This window comes from Grammomys surdaster, unplaced genomic scaffold, assembly GCF_004785775.1.
Source record: "Grammomys surdaster isolate TR1022 unplaced genomic scaffold, NIH_TR_1.0 252, whole genome shotgun sequence".
Taxonomy (NCBI): domain Eukaryota; kingdom Metazoa; phylum Chordata; class Mammalia; order Rodentia; family Muridae; genus Grammomys; species Grammomys surdaster.
In genome coordinates, this window is record NW_021604693.1 from 216847 (window position 1) to 236325 (window position 19479).

A 19479-nucleotide genomic window follows, 5' to 3' on the forward strand; every position below is an offset into this window, starting at 1 on the left:
CTTTCTTTCTTTCTTTCTTTCTCCCTTTCTTTCTTTCTTTCTTTCTTCTCCTCCTCCTCTTTTTTCTCTTCATTTGAAAAACATTTATTATTTATTTATTTGTTGTGTGTGAACTAAAAAGGAAAGGGACATGATTGCTCTTAGATATAGTGGAGGAAAAGGTTTATTATAGATATGTCTGGGAGAGCATAGCCAGAGGCAGGGACATCTGGGAGAGTTCAGAGAGGATGTGACCCTGAGTCACATGGGGAGAGGTGGGAGAAAACTGTAGAGGGAAGAGAGGGAAACCAGGGGCAGCAGCCAGGAGGTCCAAATATACAAAGAGAGAATGGGTAGCCAAAATGTTCAGCACTCCATTGATTGTTAAAATTCTGAACCTTTGAAGTCTTAGTATAACAATAACCTGATGAGAAAAAGAAATCTGAAAAAAATTTTTTTCCATTTCTTTGTTTGTTTATTTATTTATTTTACATCCAGAATGCACCCCTATCTCCCAGTCTTCCCTCAGAGGCTTCTCCCCTTCTCCCTTCCCCTTCACCTCTGAGAAGGGGAGGTTCCTACTGGGGAACCAACCCACCCCGGCACTGTAAGACTAGATACATCTACTCCCATTGAAGTCAGACAAGACAGCCCAGCTAGGGAAGCAGGATCCACAAACAGGCCACAGAGTCAGGCTAAGCCCCTCCTCCAGTTGTTGCGGGACCCACAAGAAGACCAAGCTGCACATCTGAGCCTAGGTTCAGCCATGTTTGTTCTTTGATTGGTGGTTTAGTCTCTAGGAGCCCTCAAGGGTCCAGGTTAGTTGACTCTGTTGGTCTTCTTGTGGAGTCCCTATCCCATCCAGGTACCTCAATCTTTCCCTCAATTCTTTCCCCAGACTTTTTGAGCTCCCTCTAACGTTTGGTGATGGATCTCCACATCTGTTTTAGTAGCTGCTGGGTGAAGTGTGTCAGAGAACAGTTATGCTAGACTCCTGTCTGTAAGCATAACAGAGTATCACTAATAGTGTCAGGGACTGATTTTTGCCCATGGGGTGGATCTCAAGTTGGGCCAGTCATTGTTTGGCCATTTCCTCTGTCTCTGCTCCATCTTTGCCTCTTCACTTCTTGTAGGGAGGACAAATTGTAGGCGCAAGTTTTTATGGGTAGATTGTTGTACTTATTCCTCCACTGGGAGTCCTTCCTGGCTACCAGAGGTGGTTGCTTCAGGCTCCATATCCCTTATTACCTGAGGATCACTTTTTCTTTTTTTTCTTTTCTTTTTTCTTTTTCTTTTTTTTCTTTTGGTTTTTCGAGACAGGGTTTCTCTGTGTAGCCCTGGCTGTCCTGGAACTCACTCTGTAGACCAGGCTAGCCTCGAACTCAGAAATCCGCCTGCCTCTGCCTCCCAAGTGCTGGGATTAAAGGCTTGCACCACCACCGCCCAGCGAGGATCACTTTTTCAACATCCAATTATTTACTCTAAGACACAGGTAGTTGATTACTAAGAGCAGTCCTTGAGAAGCAAGTTCCTTTAAAGAAAAGAATAGAAAAAAGTTACTTTAAAACCTGTTTTCGTGAGTTTGTTTGCCTATTTATTTATTTTAGAGTCTGATAGCCAGGGAAACCTTTTGTCTTTCTCAGTTGGAGGTCTAGAAGCTCTAGGTAAGTGAGGCCTGAGACCTGACTTTGACATTATGAAGAGAAGTGAGAAGGCCTCTGAAGCCTTCGGAGAAGAGCTGGGTACAATTAGTCAATATTGTAAGAGATCTGAGAAGGACAAATTAGCTAGAGTATAATCTATGATCTAGTTAGAAGTATAAACTATCTATGTATCAATTAAAGTGACAGAGACACTCCCATTACCCAAGATGGTGGTCTCCATGGATTCATTGGGGGCAGTGAATGGATTCATTTGGGGCAGTCTTTGAAGGGTATATAGAGCAACATTTAATTTTTAGCTGTCATACAAAGCAGGATAGAGCTTTGAGAATTTTCCTGTAGAGGAATTTGGGAAAACAGATTTTACTTTGACCAGGCAAAGTATGTCAATCAACCCCAAAATGTCCATACTTTGAGTAGAGCCCTGGTAGCAGGCAAGACATGGGGCAGTTTTGCCAGTGGTTAATATTACCATAATCCAGATGGAGTCATCTTACTCCATTTTTATTATTATTATCATCATCATTATTTCTTCTTCTTCTTCTTCTTCTTCTTCTTCTTCTTCTTCTTCTTCTTCTTCCTTTTCCTCCTCCTCCTCTTCTTCCTCTTCCACTTCTTCTCTCCCCCCCTCTGCCTTTCACTGCCTCTACTACCCTCTTGACTCCCCTCCCCATGCCCTGAATAAACTCTATTCTATACTGTACAGTCCTGTGGCTGATCCCTAAGGAGGAAGGGATGCCTAAGCACGGGCCCACTGAGGAACCCCCTTCCCTCAAACCTCACCACATGTCTGCCAAAACATATCCCCTCTCTCTTTATCTTCTTATAAGCACATCACTCACTACTTATGGCGTTGCTATGAGCATGTGGAGAGAGAGGAGGAAAGAGAATGGGGAGAGAGCAGGAGCAGGAAGGCAAGAGCAGGAGCAAGAGAGGGAAAAGGGTGTAAGCCAGGTAACTGTAGGGCAGAGCTTAGACTAAATGCTAACAGTAAGATATCTTAAATCAGCTTTTGTTTATCTGAGTAGAATTTCATAACCTTACATTTTATTATCTTACAAAATTCAATACCAATCCAAAATATTTTAGAGACCTTTCGTTGCTTCCTTAGTCTAAAAGGAGATACAGTGATAATCTAAGGGCTCAGTAGGACTGAGAAGTTTTGTAATTGTTGCTTTATACCAGGTAGTCACCTTAAGATGGTAAAGTCACATGACATGTACTCTTTAACCTTAGTAAAGATGGCTTCCAGTCATGTGGTTGGTATTTAAAATATCTATTTTTTAAACATGAGTGGACTCCAAGTTACATATACAAGAGTTGAATCCTATATAGATGTATACATATGTATATGTCTGTATGGCTAGAGAGGCAGCTAGTGGGACTGCAGGCAGGCTGTAGTGCCTAGGGGAAGGTGAGGGAAAGCTAGAAGAGAGCAGGGTGGGGGTGGGGTTGTTGGGGTGTTGGGATGTTGGGATGTTGGTGAGGTGAGGGGAGGGGGGAAGGTGATCTATAGAGAGACTCAGATGGGTGTAACAGGCCAGAGCTGAGAGATGTGAGTGTCACATGGACAAGACTTTCCATCTGCAGAGTCCCCAAGCAGAATGAGTAGCTTGCCAGAGAGAAAAATGTTCCAAATCACAGAAGAAAGGTGTCCTTCCCCTGTCCTTGTGATTGGAGCCCAGAGGGGGCAAGAGGAGCTTTCTGGCACACCAGTGTGGCTTTTGTAATAACAGTAAACAAAGTAAGCAGCTTGGGGTGACACTTAATCTATCCAATAGAGAAAGGGATGGGGGAGAGCAGGAGAAAGGGGAGACACAGCAGGCTGTAGGAACCAGGCTGCAGGAACCGGAGAGAGTGGTCCATGTGGAAGGCACAGCAGGTCGGAGCCCAGAGAGAGGAGAACAGCATTAGAAATCAGATAGAAGGAAGCAGCAGCTGAAGAATTGGACTCCAGAATTTGGAATCCAATTTTGTGAGTGGCAGAAGTCAGCAGAAACAAATGAGCTTCCATACCTTAGGAGAGTCAGATCATTCTCCAGAAGGGAGCTCATGTATGCTGTTCCTGTAGTTTCCACAGCAAATGAATGTGGAAAAAATAGCCAGAGGCAGGGACATCTGGAAGAGTCTGTCGTGGACATGAACCTGATCTATGTGGGGAGAGTGGTGAGGGGAAGGTACAGGGAAGAGAGGGGAACCAGGGGTAGAAGCCAGGAGGCCCAAAGATACAAAGAGAGCAGGTAACAAAAATGGCTGGATTATATAGAGGCCAGATGCCTAGGCTGAAGGCTTTAAGGTAGGAGGGCAGGATATACCAGCCAGGAGGGCCCTGTAACAGGTAGGGACTGAGAAGTGTATTGAGAACCTTTCAGCCCACGTCCCCAGTGTTTGATTTGATATATTAAATAGGTATCTCAGCCATTTGTCCCAGGTTTGAAACTTGAACAGCTATGGAGGTCTGAGGACACCTTATTTCCTTCCATTAAGTTTAGTCTTGGGGAAGCAAGTTATCATTTTGCTGGCAAGCAACCTTAGTTATGGAGACATCTTACTAGATCCTTTTCTTTTCCCTTCCCTTCCCTTCCCTTCCCTTCCCTCCCCTCCTCTCCTCTCCTTTCACTTCTTTTCTCTCCTCTCCTTTTCTTTCTTCATCATATCTTTCTTTTATAACTTCAACCTCCTTTCTTCTTTCTTCACTTGCCTCTTGGGTCCCTCTCTTTTTCTTTTTTGTCTCTTTTGCCTCTCTTCCTCTTCATTTCACTTTTATTTGTTCCCATGTGGGTTTGGTAACATTTGGACTAGTTTACAATTCTAATCTGTCTCTGTACGCTTTAACAGCAGAGCTAAATGATGCAGGACAGAGCAGGAGTTTCTCTTGCCCACTCTTCACCAGGCTGGTATTTGTATAGTTTCATCTTTACTTCTTTATTTTATAAGAAGAGCTTTATGGTCCCAAGAGGTAGAACAGGCAGGGGACTGTTGAGTTACTAGGAATAAGAGGTGCTCTCTGGATTCAAGCTGCCTGTCACACACTCTTTAGCACACTTATGCAATGCTTAGTATGGGTTAGACATTATTCTAGGACTCCTCTCTTTGTTTAAAAAAAAACCTCATTTGATGCCCCACAGTTTAATGAGGCAGGGCCAGTAATTCCCTTCATTTTATGGGTAAATAAACTAAAACCTGGGGAGGTTAAGCACTTTGTCACATAGCAAGGATTCAAATACAAACCAAGGAATTTTGCCACCAGCTCTGCATTTGCTTTTCCAATATGAAAGACCTATTTGGTTGTTTATTCTGATTACAAAAATAATTTATATGTATCATTAAAGATTCAAATATCATGCATGTGACTCTGTTTCACACTCTTCTCTAGCCCACAGAGGGTCTTTCCTTCCACTCATGACACACTCTTTTTATAAAATTTATTTTATCTATATCGCCACACTTTAAAAACACTTATCTTCTTTCTTTTGTCGATGGGAGGAGGGAACTTGTCTATTTTTTTCTTTGTTGTAAAAGGCAAATATATCTATAATGAAAGATGATGTCTTGATGAATGTCTGCATATGGAATAGCAAGCTAAGGCTAATTAACATATACATTGCATATATGCCAATTTTTAAAATAATGAGAACATTAAAAATTTTAAGAATAAAATATTATGTGTTGTTATCTCTCAGCATTGCAGATACCTGTTACAGAGTTCATAATGGCGCCCTGGATCTTCTCAACCTCTCCCTACCCTAACTTTCTCCAGCTCATGGACTTCCCTTCCCCCAGCTTCTTACTCCTATATAACCCTGCCTTGTCAGCCATGTATCCTCTTGGTGGTCTCTGTCCCTCTATCCCCTGCCCTTCCTCTTGGTCCTACTCTTTTACTTCCCTCTCCTCTAATTACCCAGTTTAGTCAGCTGGCCATGCTTAGTCTCCTACTCTGTCTCCCTGCTCTGGACCTTTCCAGATGCCTCTGGCTGTACTATTCCTAATATCTACAATAAAACCTTCCCTAAACCATAGAAACATAGATTGTTATTAAACAAAAACAAATCACACATACACACACAGACTATTTTAGCACACACAAGAACTAACAAGTTCAAGCCAGAGGAAGTACCACCCCTAATGAAGAAGGTATTTACAGTTGATACCCACTGGCAAAGGGAAAAACCAGTTTTTTTTTAACGGAGTGTTACTGGGTATATCACTCATACTGCAGGGTAGGTTCCATGCTTATGAGTAGTTGAGCAACACAAGATAAACTCCATGGTTTTTTTGGGGGAGGACTTTTTGTTTTGATTTTTTTGTCTTTGTTTTGACTTTACATTGTTTTTATGTTTGGAAAGGAAGAGAGAAAGAACATGAAGTTGGGTGGAAAGGGAAATGAGGAGGATCTGGGAGGACCTGAGGCAGGGCAAACAGAATAAAAGCATATTGTATGAAAAATTATTTTAATAATAAACAAAAATTCAAAACTTTATCATAAAAAGTTACCAACCCATCCCCCAAACCAAAAAACAAAGAAACAAAAATCCTCCAACATATTGAAATTAACCACACCCAAAGACTATACAATTCAACGAACTTCTACACAATCAGAACAAAGTTGTGGAGCTTCACTGATAAGTTTTTTCTCTGTTGGTAAAATGAGTCAATTAAAGTCAGATAAAAAATATAAATTGATGCAAGTTTACTGGGAAGCTGCTCTCTGGTGGGCAAGTTCACTGGATTCAAGGAAGGAGGCCAGGGAAGTCTTTATGGGAAGGAAGACAGAGGGGAGGGGAAAGAGAAAAAGAGAAAGAACATGTGGAGAGAGGAGGAAAGAGGAAGAGGAAGAGGAAAAAAGAAACCAAAATGCCCAGGTTTTATATCAAAGAGATTCTGGGAGAAGGGCAGCCCAACCCCTGGGTTGGAAAATTCAGGGTCACAAGGAGGGTATGCTAGGTAGTAACTGAGGGATGCCGAGAAAACCTGGAGGCCAAGTCTACTTTGGTATATAAAATATGCACCTCAGTCCCTTGTCCTGAGGTCTGAAACCAAATATTCATATGGTATTTTACACTTTCACTATCAAATATATTTCTATGTACTTGTCTTATTTAGGATTTTTATTACTATGAAGACACACCATGATCATGATAACTCTTATAAAGGAAAACATTTCATTGGGGCTGTCTTATAGTTTCAGAGATTTAGTACATTATTATCATGGCTGATATCCTGGCAGCATCCAGGCAGACATGGTGTTAGAGAAGGAGATGAGAGTTCTACATCTTGATCAGCAGGCAGCAGGGAGCAAGTGTCATACTGTATGTGGCTTGAGCATTTGAGACCACAAAGCTCAACACCAATGATACAGAATCAGAGATAGTCCCCACTCCAATTGTTAGGAGACACACATGAAGGCCAAGCTACACAACTGGTACAAATGTGTAGGGGTGTGGCTAGGTCTAGCCTCTGCAGATTCTTTGGTTGTTGGTTCAGTTTTTGTGAGTCCCCATGGGTCCAGGGTTAGTTGACTCTGTAGGTCTTTTTGTGGTGTTCTTGACAACTCCACCTCCCTTAATCCTATCCCCTACTCTTCCACAGACTCCCTGAATTCTGCTTGATGTCTGGTTATGGTTCTCTGCATCCGTTTCCATCAGCTGCTGGATGAAGCCTCTCAGGAGACACATATTCTAGGGTCCTGTCTGCAAGCATAGTATCATAAATAGTGTTAGTGGTTGGCTGTCTTCCATGGGAAGTGTATCAAGCTGGACCAGTCATTGGTTGACTATTCCTTCAATTTCTTTTCCATTTTAATCCATGCATATCTGGAAGGCAGGGCAATTTTGGGTTGAAGATTTTAGTTTTTCTTTTTTTTCCCCCAGACATAAGAATGTGAAAAGGAAAAGCTGAAAGAACCAAGAGCGTTTGTAAAAAGGGTCAGGAAGAAATCCTTGCTTTGACTTAAAATATATTTTAAGATTTATTTATATTTACCTTTTGAGTATACACATTTGTCTGTTTGTATGTATGTGCACCACATGTGTGCCTGGTGCCTGCTGAGGCCAAGAGAGGGTATTGAATCCTCTTGACAGAAATGAGCCACTGTGTAGGTGTTGAGAACCAAACTTAGGTTCCCTGTAAGAGAAGCAAATGCTCTGAACCACTGAGCAATTTCCCCAGTCCCTTGACATAATATATTTTTATTGAAATAAAACACATATTTATGTTAAGTGGAATAATTCAGACTAAGAAGTACAAATATGGTGTGTATGTGTGTGTGTTTCATGTGAGGAACTTAGATTTAAAGTTGTGGTGTCAGAGCCTTACCAACCTAAGACAGAAGTGCATTGCTATTGATAATGCATATTCCATGATAGGTAAGGAAGGCATTCTTGTCAGAACTACCTAAGACAGGCTCCGTCTTGTTAATGAAATAAAAAAGGAGGAGAGGCAGATAGCTTTTGGGGCTGCTTGGCAAGAATCTGACTTGGGCCAAGTACAAGGAAATTGTTTGCTTGACAGGAATCTGATATTGGCCAAGGACAAGGAAGTAGGCTTCAGGCAGGAATCTGACATTAGGCTAAAACAAAGAAGTAATTTCAGTTAGGAATCTAAATATTAGGCTACAAAAAAGAAGTAATTTCAGACAGGAATCTAAATTTTAGGCTAGAACAAGGAAGCAGGCTTCAGACATGAAAGTGACTTTGGGTTAGGACAGGGAAGTAGGCTCAGATATTTTGGTCATCCTGATAAGCCCTTAGAAACAGTGATCGTAGGAGTGTTCATGGAAATTTGTTTATTGCCTTGTTTGTTCTTTGACTGTTTTTGTTTATTGTCTTGTTTGTTCCTTGACTATTTGACTATTTGCATCTATTGTATTGCTAGTTCCTGAACCTAGAACTGACCTGAATACTTGCATGCAATTAAAATAGTATAAAAGCAAAAAAAAAAAAAAAAAAAAAAGAAAAAAAAAAAAAAGACCCGGGAGGTTCATTAAAAATAGTTCAAATGCTTTGATTAAAAAAAAAAATATAAATTAAATAAAGAATAAAAAAAAAAAAAAAAAAAAAAAAAAAAAAAAAGAAACATTGTCTCAGCTATCAGAGCATCACCTAACACAGTCAGGCTGACATATAAATCTAACCATGACACTTCATTAGTTTTGTATGAAGTGGGGGAAGTGGAGAAACTGAGGAAAACTTGGAAAAGTCATAACACACCTTCTCTGTAATCTGGCTAACATGAAGTAATGAGTGAGACCTTGTGACAACATGACTGCATCAAAGGGGTGCTCTGAAAACTGATAAAACATGTTCCTGGAGAGAGTGTGAGGATGGGCACTTGGTAGGCATTGGTCCATTTCCTTAGAATTGTGTAATTTAACTATTTAAACTAAACCACTTGTAATACTGGAAGTATAATTTACTCTGTGTATATTATATGAGTAGATGTATGCTTTATGAATTATAGTTCAAAGACCTGTTTGAATATGACATAATAGAAAAAATGTTTATGGTTTTTATAACAAAAAGTGAGAAGAATAAAAAAATATATCCAAGAAAAAAATAAAGTTGTGGTGTATGTGTAGTAGTAACAAATTAACAAGTCCCAGCACAAGCTTTCTACACACCTTAAACCACTTATGTTCCCAGATGAAAGACATACACATAGCTTTTATATTTTAATATACCTTAAATAGCACAATAGCTGTGCAACTGTCTACCCTCCTTGCTGTTAGAATCCACTTCCCTATTGATAATACTGAATTATTACTTAGTATTTACTATGTTTCATCTGGGCTGTTCTTAGCTCCAATTGGCCATCCCACACAACCTCGTTCTTTATTCCTATCCCATGGTGGCTCTCTTTCTCTCTCCTGCATGTTCCTCTTCCTCCATGGTGGCTTCCTTCTTCCTCCCCTTTCTCCTTCCTGTAAGCTCTTGAAAACTCAACCCCACCTATTTCTCTTCTCCCCAGTTATTGGCTGTTGGCATCTTTATTCACCAATCACAATCAACTGGGGGCAGAGTCACTCAGTATCTTTAGGTGAAGACTCTTTCTTGTGGAAAAACAGCTGTGGGGGACTCAAATTAGTAATAAAATACAAGCAGCATTAGGCCAACCCACTACATGTATGTGTGTATGTAGGTCTCAAAACCAGAAAGAGAGTCATGAGAGAGTAGAAAGAGATCTTAAGGGGTATAGTAAATAGAAAGAACAACGGGATTTACACATTAAGAAATTGAGAGGGAGCAGAACTGAAGGAAGAGATCAGCTAAGAAGAAATAGGGTAGGGGACTGTGGGAGAGCAATGAATGAGGACACAGTATAAGGACCTATGTATGAAGATGCCAAGCTGAAACCCATTATTTTGTATGCTAGCCTAAAAAGTAATTAAAAATTACTAGCAACATTTAGTACATTGATAATATGGTACAGGTAGCACTTCAGTCTGCTTTCATGACATTGTTTCCACCCCCAAAGAAACCATACACTTATTAAATGGTCCTACCTCCCCACTGTCCCACCCTTATCACCCCACATAAGCACTGGGCTGCTTCCTGCTTCTATGGCTTTGCCTTTTCTGGACATTTCATGCAAATGACATGACACAACAGTTCTTTAACTTTCAACAAGAAAAGAAGAAGAAAAAGAAAGAAAGAAAAGAAATCTTTGAGAATTCTGTGGAATGTGTTTAGGTTACATATACCTTTGGTCCAAATCCTTTCCTTTTCCATATTCACCCAACTTTGTGTTCTTTTTAAAGCTATCAAGTACGGTTTGTGCAGTCCATATAGTCTTGGGTGTGTGACCTTCCACTAGATCATGGTCAACTTTGAGGGGGCACACCCTTAAAGAAAATGGACTCTTGCTTCATCCAACAGCAGATGGAAACAGAATGAAAGACCAACAGCCAAACATCAGACAGAACTCAGGGAGTTGTGTGGAAGAGGAGGGGGATAGAATTGAATGAGCTGGGGGAGCCAAAGACACCACAAGAAGACCTACAGACTTAACTAACCTGGGTCCATAGGGGCTCACAGAGACTGAACCACCAACCAAAAAGCATGCAGGGGGTGGACCTAGGGCCCCCTACACATTTGTAGCAGTTGTATAGCTTGGTCTTCATGTAGGTTCCCTAACAATTGGAGCAGCGGCTGTCTCCATTGTCATTGCCTCCCACTGTATCCCCTTCCCCTAGCTGAACTGACTGCTTGGGTCTCAGTAGGAGAGGTGTTAGTCCTGATGCAACTTGATGTGCTGGGGTGAGGTGGTTCCCAAGGGGGACTTCTCTTTCCCTGGGGAGAAGAGGAGGGAGTAATGACTGGAACAGATCTGTAAGGGTGGGACTGAGAGGAGAGGAGGGAGGAATGTGTGCTTGGGACGTAAAGTGAGTAAATAAATAAATTAATGAAAAACTAGGAGTCTTTCTTCCAGTATCTTGCAAATGCCAAGAGAACTCACTGGTATAGCTTCATGCTCACTATTTCTCCCCTGGATAGGATTTGGTCTTGATGGTTGGCCTTTTCCAGATAAATCTTGAAATAGTCTTTTCAAGATTTTTTTTAATCTTTTGAAATAGTAAGGTAATTATGGTCTGGGAACATAGGTCAGTGGAGTGACTTGACTAGCGTTGATGAAGTACTGTATTCCATTCCCAGCACCACATAAAATCAGGTGTGGTAGTGTATGGCTGTAGTTGCAGCACTCGTGGGATGGAGGCAGTGTGATCAGACGTTCAAGTTCATCTCTTGTCACAAGAGCAAGTTTGAGGCCAGCCTGGATTGCATAAATCAATTAAAATGGAAGATAATTATGATACAAGCTAATGCATGTATAAAGGTGTCCATTTAAGGGAATCTCTAGCCTCTGGTTCTTTTCCTCAGGGCTGTGCATACTGCAAGTGATTCAAACACAGAATGGTGAGTACATCTCCCTAGCACCCTAAGACTTCCCAGCATTCAGCTAGAGAGAGGTTAGAGGGAGTGCCAAGCCTCAAAAGGGACCGGTTTACATGGAAGCTAACCTAGAATCTGATTCTCTTCCAAGGCCTACTCCCCAAGCCTTCCCTCCAGGCTCAACCTAGTTCCCTGGTGCCCCTGGGTCAGTCAGTCACTCTGAGGTGCCAGGGGCCTTCAGATGTGGATTTATATCGCCTGGAGAAACTGAAACCGGGGAAGTATAAAGATCAAGACTTTCTCATCATTCCATCCATGGAAAAAATTAATGCTGGACGCTACCGCTGCTCATATCAGAACGGGAGTCACTGGTCTCATGCAAGTGACCACCTTGAGCTAACTGCTACAGGTAACTGAACAGGGGAGGAATGGAGTACTGTTGGTCTTGTGGCTCTTGGGCTCCTGGGCTCCTGGGCTTCATTTCTGGACTTGGGGAGTATGAAAGTATGGTTGGTGATAGACAGTAAATTCCTAAATCCCCAAGTGCTGGAGTTAGAATGAAACAAATGAGTTGTTGGTCTTGCTTACTGAATTTAGGAGTGATGTCTTTGGGACAGTCATTAATCAAGACATAACATTTTAATGCAATACAGAAAACTTAAAAAATTGGCTATCACAGAAAAAGATTTTCTTTCCTTCAGTGGCTATCAAACTGCCTGCAGTTCCCCAGGGAGGCCCTCCCCTCTCCAATATTTAAACTGGCTTGATCTTGTATAGGTTGTCTCAGCTTTTGTGAGATCCTATTTGAAACGCCTGTGTCATGCACTGAAGATGTTATTTTGTATATTTTCTCTATGCTTTTAAGCTTTCTCTGCTTCCTCTTCCTCAGTGTTTCTTGAGCCTTAGAAGGCATTTGCCCAAATGTCCTATTTAGGCATGATCTTGACCTTTGTATGTTTTTTCTAAATTAATCATTCCATTTGTTTACATCTCAAATGATATCCAACTTTCCGGTTACTCTTCCACAAGACCCCACTACCCCCATTCCACAACCTCCGTCTTCTTCCTCCCTTATGCCTCTATGAGGCTGCTCCACCATCCACACACCCTCTCCTGCTTTACTCCTCCAGCATCCCCCAATGCTGGGGCATCAAACCTCCACAGGACCAAGGGCTTCCCCTCCTATTGATGTCAGACAAGGCCATTCTCTGCTACCTATGTATCTGGAGCCATAGATCCCTCCCTGTATACTCCTTGGTTGGTGGTCTAGTCACTGGGAGCACTGGGTGGTCTGGCCAGCTGATGATGTTCTTCCTATAGGGTTACAATCCCCCTCTGCTCCTCCAGTTCTTCTGATAGCTCCCCTAACAGGGTCCCTGAGTTCACTCTGATGGTTGGATCCAAGCATCCACATCTACTTTGGTCAGTTGCTGGCTGACCCTCCTAAGGAGCAACCAAACCAGGTTCCTGTCAGCAAGTACCTCTTGGCAATGGCAACAGTATCTGGTTTGGTGTCTGCAGTCATAATGGATCCCCAGGTGGGGCAGTCCACAGATGGCCCTTCCTTCAGGTTCTGCTCCGTTTTTTGTCCCTGTTCTTCCTTTGGACAGGAACGTTTCTGGGTTAAAAACTTTGAGATGATTGTATGGCTCCATCCCACCACTGGGGGTCATGCCTATCTCTGGAGGTGGTCTCTATAGGTTCTGTCTCCACTTCTCTCCTAAAATCAACCCTATTGCGTCCTGATGGCCTTTTATTTCCTTGACATCTGGGACCCTCCAGTGGCTATCCACAGTTCCTCATCCCCCAGATACATATTTTTATTCAATTTCCTGTTCCTCTGTACCTTTCTCATGTCCCCTCTAGTTCCTGATACTGCCCCCTTATTTCCTCCCCTTTCTCTCTCCCTCTCAGGGGCCTTATCCCTCCACCTCCCATGATTATCCTGATCCACTCTGAATGCAGGACTGAAACATCCACACCCTGGTCTTTCTTACCCCTAAGCTCCACATGGTCTGTAGGGTGGTTGTATCCTGGGCATTGTGAGTTTTGGGGCTAATATACACTTAGCATTGAGTACATACCAAGTGTGTACTTTCATGTCTGGATTACAACATTAAGGAGGAGATTTTCTAGTTCCATTCACTTCCTCTGAATTTCATGAAGACATTGTCTTATTTTTTATTTTTTATTAGATATGTTATATGTTAATATTTCATATATCATCCCCTTTCCCCATTTCCCCTCCCCAGAAATCCCCAATGTCATTTCCCTCATCCTTTTTGCTTTTATACCATTTTAATTACATGCAATTATTAAGATCAGTTCTAGGTTGAGGAACTAGCAATACAATAGATGCAAATAGTCAAGGAACAAGCAAGGCAATAAACAAAAATAGTCAAAGAACAAGCAAGGCGCTGCCCACTTACCCAGAACCCAATCTCCACCTAGGTGGGCAGTCTTGGAGAATCCAAAGGCTGGTGTGCGGCAGAACAATGGCGGATGCGGAGAAAAACGCTGTTGTGGAGAAAAATGCTGTTGAGACCAAAGAGGTTCTGGAGGAGGCAGCAAGCATTCTAGAACCTGTAGGCTTGCAGGAGGAAACAGAGCTGCCTGCCAAGATCATGGAGGAGTTTATGAGGAACTCTCGGAAGAAGGACAAGCTGCTCTGTAGCCAGCTCCAAGTTGTGAACTTCTTACAGACCTTTCTGGTTCAGGAGGATAATACTGACCAAAACTCAGATGCTTTGGTTTCTGAAGATAAAAGTCGACAAAAGGCAAATGAAACTAAGGAGGAGTGGAAGGACATGAAGGTTACATACATGGATCATGTGGATGTCATAAAATGTGCCCTGTCTGAGGCCTTACCCCAGGTGAAAGAGGCTCACAGGAAGTACACAGAGCTTCAGAAGGCTTTTGAGCAACTGGAGGCTAAGAAGCGAGTCCTTGAGGAGAAACTTCAACTAGCTCAGAAGCAGTGGGTGCTGCAACAGAAGCGTTTGCAGAATCTGACAAAGATTTCTGCAGAGGTAAAGAGATGCCAGAAGAGGGCTCTGGAGAAGCTTGATGGATCACATCAGGAACTTGAAAACTTGAAGCAGCAAGCAGGACAGGAACAGGAGAAGCTGCAGAGAAACCAGAGCTACCTCCAGCTGCTGTGTTCCCTGCAGAATAAGCTGGTCATCTCTGAGGCCAAGGCTGAGGACAAGGATGGCAAAGGGCGAGATGTTAAAGGTCGAGATGTCAAAGGGCGAGCGCTTCCACCCAAATCTCCCTAAAGGAACAAAGAAAAACACTGGTTTGGCGTGGAACACCTTTTCTCCTGAGAATGAGAAGTGGGACGATGTGCTTATAGCTTGAGAAGTGAGACAGTTTAATGATGTCTTCCGGAGCTAAGGAGTAGGGACTGAAGGAGATGTAGTTAAGATTGAAAGCTGGTTACGAAGCCTGTTAGCAGATCTTCAGGATGGACATAGTGAGAGGCAGCAAACCTGTACTTTGGCTGAAGAACCTGCAACAAGACTCCGTGGCCTGGATTGCTGACCAATTGCATAGAGATGGACTTTTTGGGAAAACTTAGATTGTTGGAGACATTTATGGGAACAGGAATCTTTCATTAAATACCTCAATTTAAAAAAAAAAAAAGAACAAGCAAGGCAATAAACAAAGTTCCATGAACACTACAGTGATCATTGTTTCTAAGGGCTTATCAGGATGACCAAAATATCTGAGCCTACTTCCCTGTCCTAGCCCAAAGTCATTTTGCATGTCTGAAGCCTACTTCCTTGTTCTAGCTTAAGATTTAGGTTCATGCCTGAAATTACTTCTTTGTTTTAGCCTAAGATTTAGATTCCTGCCTGAAATTACTTCTTTGTTCTAGCCTAATGTCAGATACCTGCCTGAAGCCCACTTCCTTGTCCTTGGTCAATGTCAGATTCTTGCCCAACAGTCCAAAAAGCTCTCTGCCTCTCCCCCTTTTTTATTTCATAAGCAAGACTGAGCTTGTCTTAGGTCATTCTGACAAGAATACCTTCCTTACTCATCATGGAATATGCATTATCAATAGCAGTGCATTTCTGTCTTAGGTTGGTAAGATTCTGTGAAGAATCTTACCTGTTCTTGACTTGCCAGCCTGTTAAATTAAGAACTCTGGGGGCCCATTTTAGTTTCAAGCCATGTACTTTGCCTGCCAACATGTTGATGTTGTTAAAGACAAGCATTCACACGATGAACAGGAAAGGACAAAAGGGGCTAGCATGATCAAGCTATATATGCCATTCTTGAAGCTTGACCAAAATAGGAATACTGATCTCAGGCCATGGGTAATTTTATCAGCAGTATTTGCTGCATCAACGCTCAGCAGAGCAGCATTCTTTAAATTTATAAGCTCACTATGCAAAGTTAAAACATTCAGAGAGGTGTTAGAATTATGTCAAATACACTGCAAGTGTCTTTAAACTTTTTCCTAATTATAATGACTATCATTGTAAATTTTAGAACTAACACGAATCCAATGGTATATGGCATGACACTTGAGATGGCTCCTTACTCTTAAACTCTGACCCTCCTTTCAATAATTTGAATAGGATAAAGAGCATCAATCCGCTCTTCCAAATACCTATCTAAATCCTCTCGTATATTCAGCACATTAGTAACATTTTTGCTAAATGATTAACACAAGTAGCTTTCTTAACTTCTTGTGTCAAAGCAATTGCAGAAGCAGTGTTGCTAGCAGTTAATGTAATTAAAGCTTTATACCAGCAATAATCAAGCACACCACCCTTTTGCTTTTGCTTAAAGTCTGACTCTTTTCTTCCAGTACTTGCAAGCTTTTTTCAGAATATCAAGGTTCTTTGATACTCGAGGGAATAAAACAAAAGCTGGTTGACAGACCTCTGTAACAGACATGCCGGATTTCAACACACTAACACAATTAGAAAGTGTACAATCAATGCAACTTACATTAAGTGCTGTAGAAGAAACAAAAGCAATTTTAACTTGACAATTAAAAGATCCTTAACACATGTACTAACACTTGTTTGAAATCCAGATCCTGTTCCAACTTTATCTCTTGCTAACATAACATCATAGAGAACTGCAGCTAACTTCCAATTATGTCTCTGAAAATGTCCAGATCCAGCCTTCCAAATGAAGACTGTTATTTCCAATATTGGATTGATTTCTAGACCAGTCCATAATTGAGTCTGAAGTCACATGTAAGAAAAATACAAGTGTCATTATAATTTCTCTTTTTGATTCTCTGTTCAAAAAAGTCTAAAAACTTAAGGCAAGGCAGCTTGTCTCATCTGGGATATATAGGCAAGTAAAGTGGGTCAGGAACATATGTCCAATACAGCTTCCCAGTCACCATTGTCAGGGCATCCAGAAAGCTCACAGATTAGCATCATTCTTTTTCCTGGCATCAGCATGTCTCATCTGTCACTCTGGCAGCCACCATACTCCTTCAGCATCCTGAAGAAAAAATACAACATGCCCTCTTCCCCATATTAAATACCTGGTTGGGATCTTGCCATATGTCAGTAAGTGGATCCATCCCTTTCACCCAGGCATAAGTATGCCTAGTTGTATGATGCCATAGACACTCAGCAGAGAGTTCCTTGGCATCCAAAATTAAAAAAAAAAAAATAAAAAGAACATGATTTAAATAAATTTGTGGTGTATGGGGATATACCTCCTCTTTTTTTATTTTATGAAGATATTGTTTTAAAGTTCCATGGGTCCCTTCCACAGTCCCTTGTCCTTGAGAATTATAAGAAATCCCAGTAATATGGGTAATATTAAATTGTTGACAAAAAGTCTCAGATGCTCAAGTGCAATAGCCAGTTCCATTATCTGTTTTATTATTATTAAATAATTTATTTATCTACATTTCAGGTGTTACCCCTGTCCCCATTCCACCCCTCAGAAACTCCTTACCCCATCCCCCTTCCTCCTACTTCTATGAGGGTGTTCCCCCAACCATCCACCCACTCCCACCTCCCTGCCCTGGAATTCCTTCACACTGAGGCATTCAGCCTTCATGGGACCAAGGCCCTCCTCTCCCACTGACACCTCACAAGGCCATCCTCCACTACTTATACAGCTGGAGCCATGGGTCCCTCTATGTGTGTTCCCAGGCTAGCTGTTTAGACCCTGGGAGCTCTGGTTGTTTGGTTGTTGGGCCTCAAGCCCCTTCAGTTCTTTCAGTCTTCTCCCTAACTCCTCCACTGGGGACCCCATGATCAGTTCAATGGTTAGCTGCTAGCATCTGCCACTGTATATGTCAGGCTCTAGTAGAGCCTCTCAGGAGACAGGTATAACAGGCTCCTGTCAGCTTGCACTTCTTGACATCCACAACAGTGTTTGCATTTGGTGATTGCACCTGGGTTGGATCCCCAGGTGGGGCAGTCTCTGGATTGTCCCTCATCCAATCTCTGCCCCACACATTGTCTTCATATTTGCTCCTGTGAGTATTTTGTTACTCCTTCTAAGACGAGCCGAAACTCCCACACTTTGGTCTTTTTCTTCTTGAGCCTCATGTGGTCTGTGAGTTGTATATTAGGTATTGTGAGCTTTGGGGCTAATATCCTCTTATCAGTGAATGCATACCATGTGTGTTCTTTTGTGATTGGGTTACCTCACTCAGGATGATATTTTCTAGTTCCATCCATTTGCCTAAGAATTTCATGAATTCATTGTTTTTAATAGCTGAATAATACTCTATCGTGTAAATGTACCTCATTTTCTGTATCCATTCTTCTGTTGAAGGACATCTGGGTTCTTTCCAGCTTCTGGCTATTATAAATAAGGCTGCTATGAACATGGTGGAGCATGTGTCCTTGTTATATGTTGGGGCATCTTGTGGCTATATACCCAGTAATGGTATAGCTGGATCCTCAGGTAATCCAATTTTCTGAGGAACTGCCAGGCTGATTTCAAGAGTGGTTGTACCAGCTTACAATTCCACCAACAATAGATGAGTGTTTCTCTTTCTCCACATCCTTGCCAGCATCTGCTGTCACTTGAGCGTTTTTTTTTTTAACCATCATCATCTATTCTGAAGATAAATGACACTCTGATAATGTACAAATGAGGTAACAATACAAATTTGCTTCAAAAAACAGTAGGCGGGAAAAAAATCACATTAAGAATGTATTGATAAGCCCTGAACCTGAGTTAAAAAAAATCTACTTTTTAAAAATTTATTCTTTTATATATTTATTTACACTCCAGATTTTATTCCCCTCCTGCTCCACCCTCTGACTCTTTTACATCCCATACCTCCTCCCTGCCCCCCATCTCCATGAGAATCTCCCCGCACCCCCTTCCACCCCACCAGACCTCTAAACTCCCTGGGGCCTCCAGCCTCTTGAGGGTTAGGTTCACCTTCTCTGACTGAACCCAGACCCGGCAGTCCTCTGCTGCATATGTATTGGCTATAAGCTGTCTGTAGGTGTCCAGAAAAGGCAAACTTAGATTCCTGGAGATAGAGTTACCAGCAGGTGTGAATGGTGCTGATTTCTAAGCATGGCTCTCTGGAGAAGCAAGGGATGGTTCAGATATTCTGAGCCATCCCTTTAGCCTTAGTTTTAAACCGTTAATAGGCACCAGTTTAACTTGTCAAAGTCTCCCCATGCTGGAAAATTAAATGTTAGCCATTTATTTGCTTCATTTGTATCAGTGATAATAATTCTCTCATAACTAGATCCACTATCTGATTGCAGGAGTGGTTTATACTCCTTCTGCCAATATTTACAGATGCCAGGTGAGAATTTGGGAGGCAGGAGAGGGTTTGTGAAATTGTCCCCATCAGGCCAATTTAAATTTCTTTCATAGGCTCGATAAGTACACAGCAGCATCACTCAGATATATTTGGTCCTGAAGTACTAGTATAAGTTGCCATTGGCAACCTTCCTTCCTTCCTTCCTTCCTTCCTTCCTTCCTTCCTTCCT

General features: G+C 41.9%; 1 protein-coding gene and 1 pseudogene across 1 annotated transcript in view; both read left to right on the plus strand.

Annotated features, from left to right (window-relative positions):
* LOC114627317 (platelet glycoprotein VI-like) overlaps positions 1–19479 on the plus strand; it is a 38735-nt gene that overhangs the window by 2195 nt on the left and 17061 nt on the right. Inside the window, exon 2 of the mRNA XM_028775047.1 lies at positions 11516–11551. Coding sequence (XP_028630880.1) covers positions 11516–11551 — 36 coding nt within the window. The remainder of the gene's footprint in view (positions 1–11515; positions 11552–19479) is intronic.
* On the plus strand, positions 14023–14861 carry LOC114627316 (annotated as a pseudogene).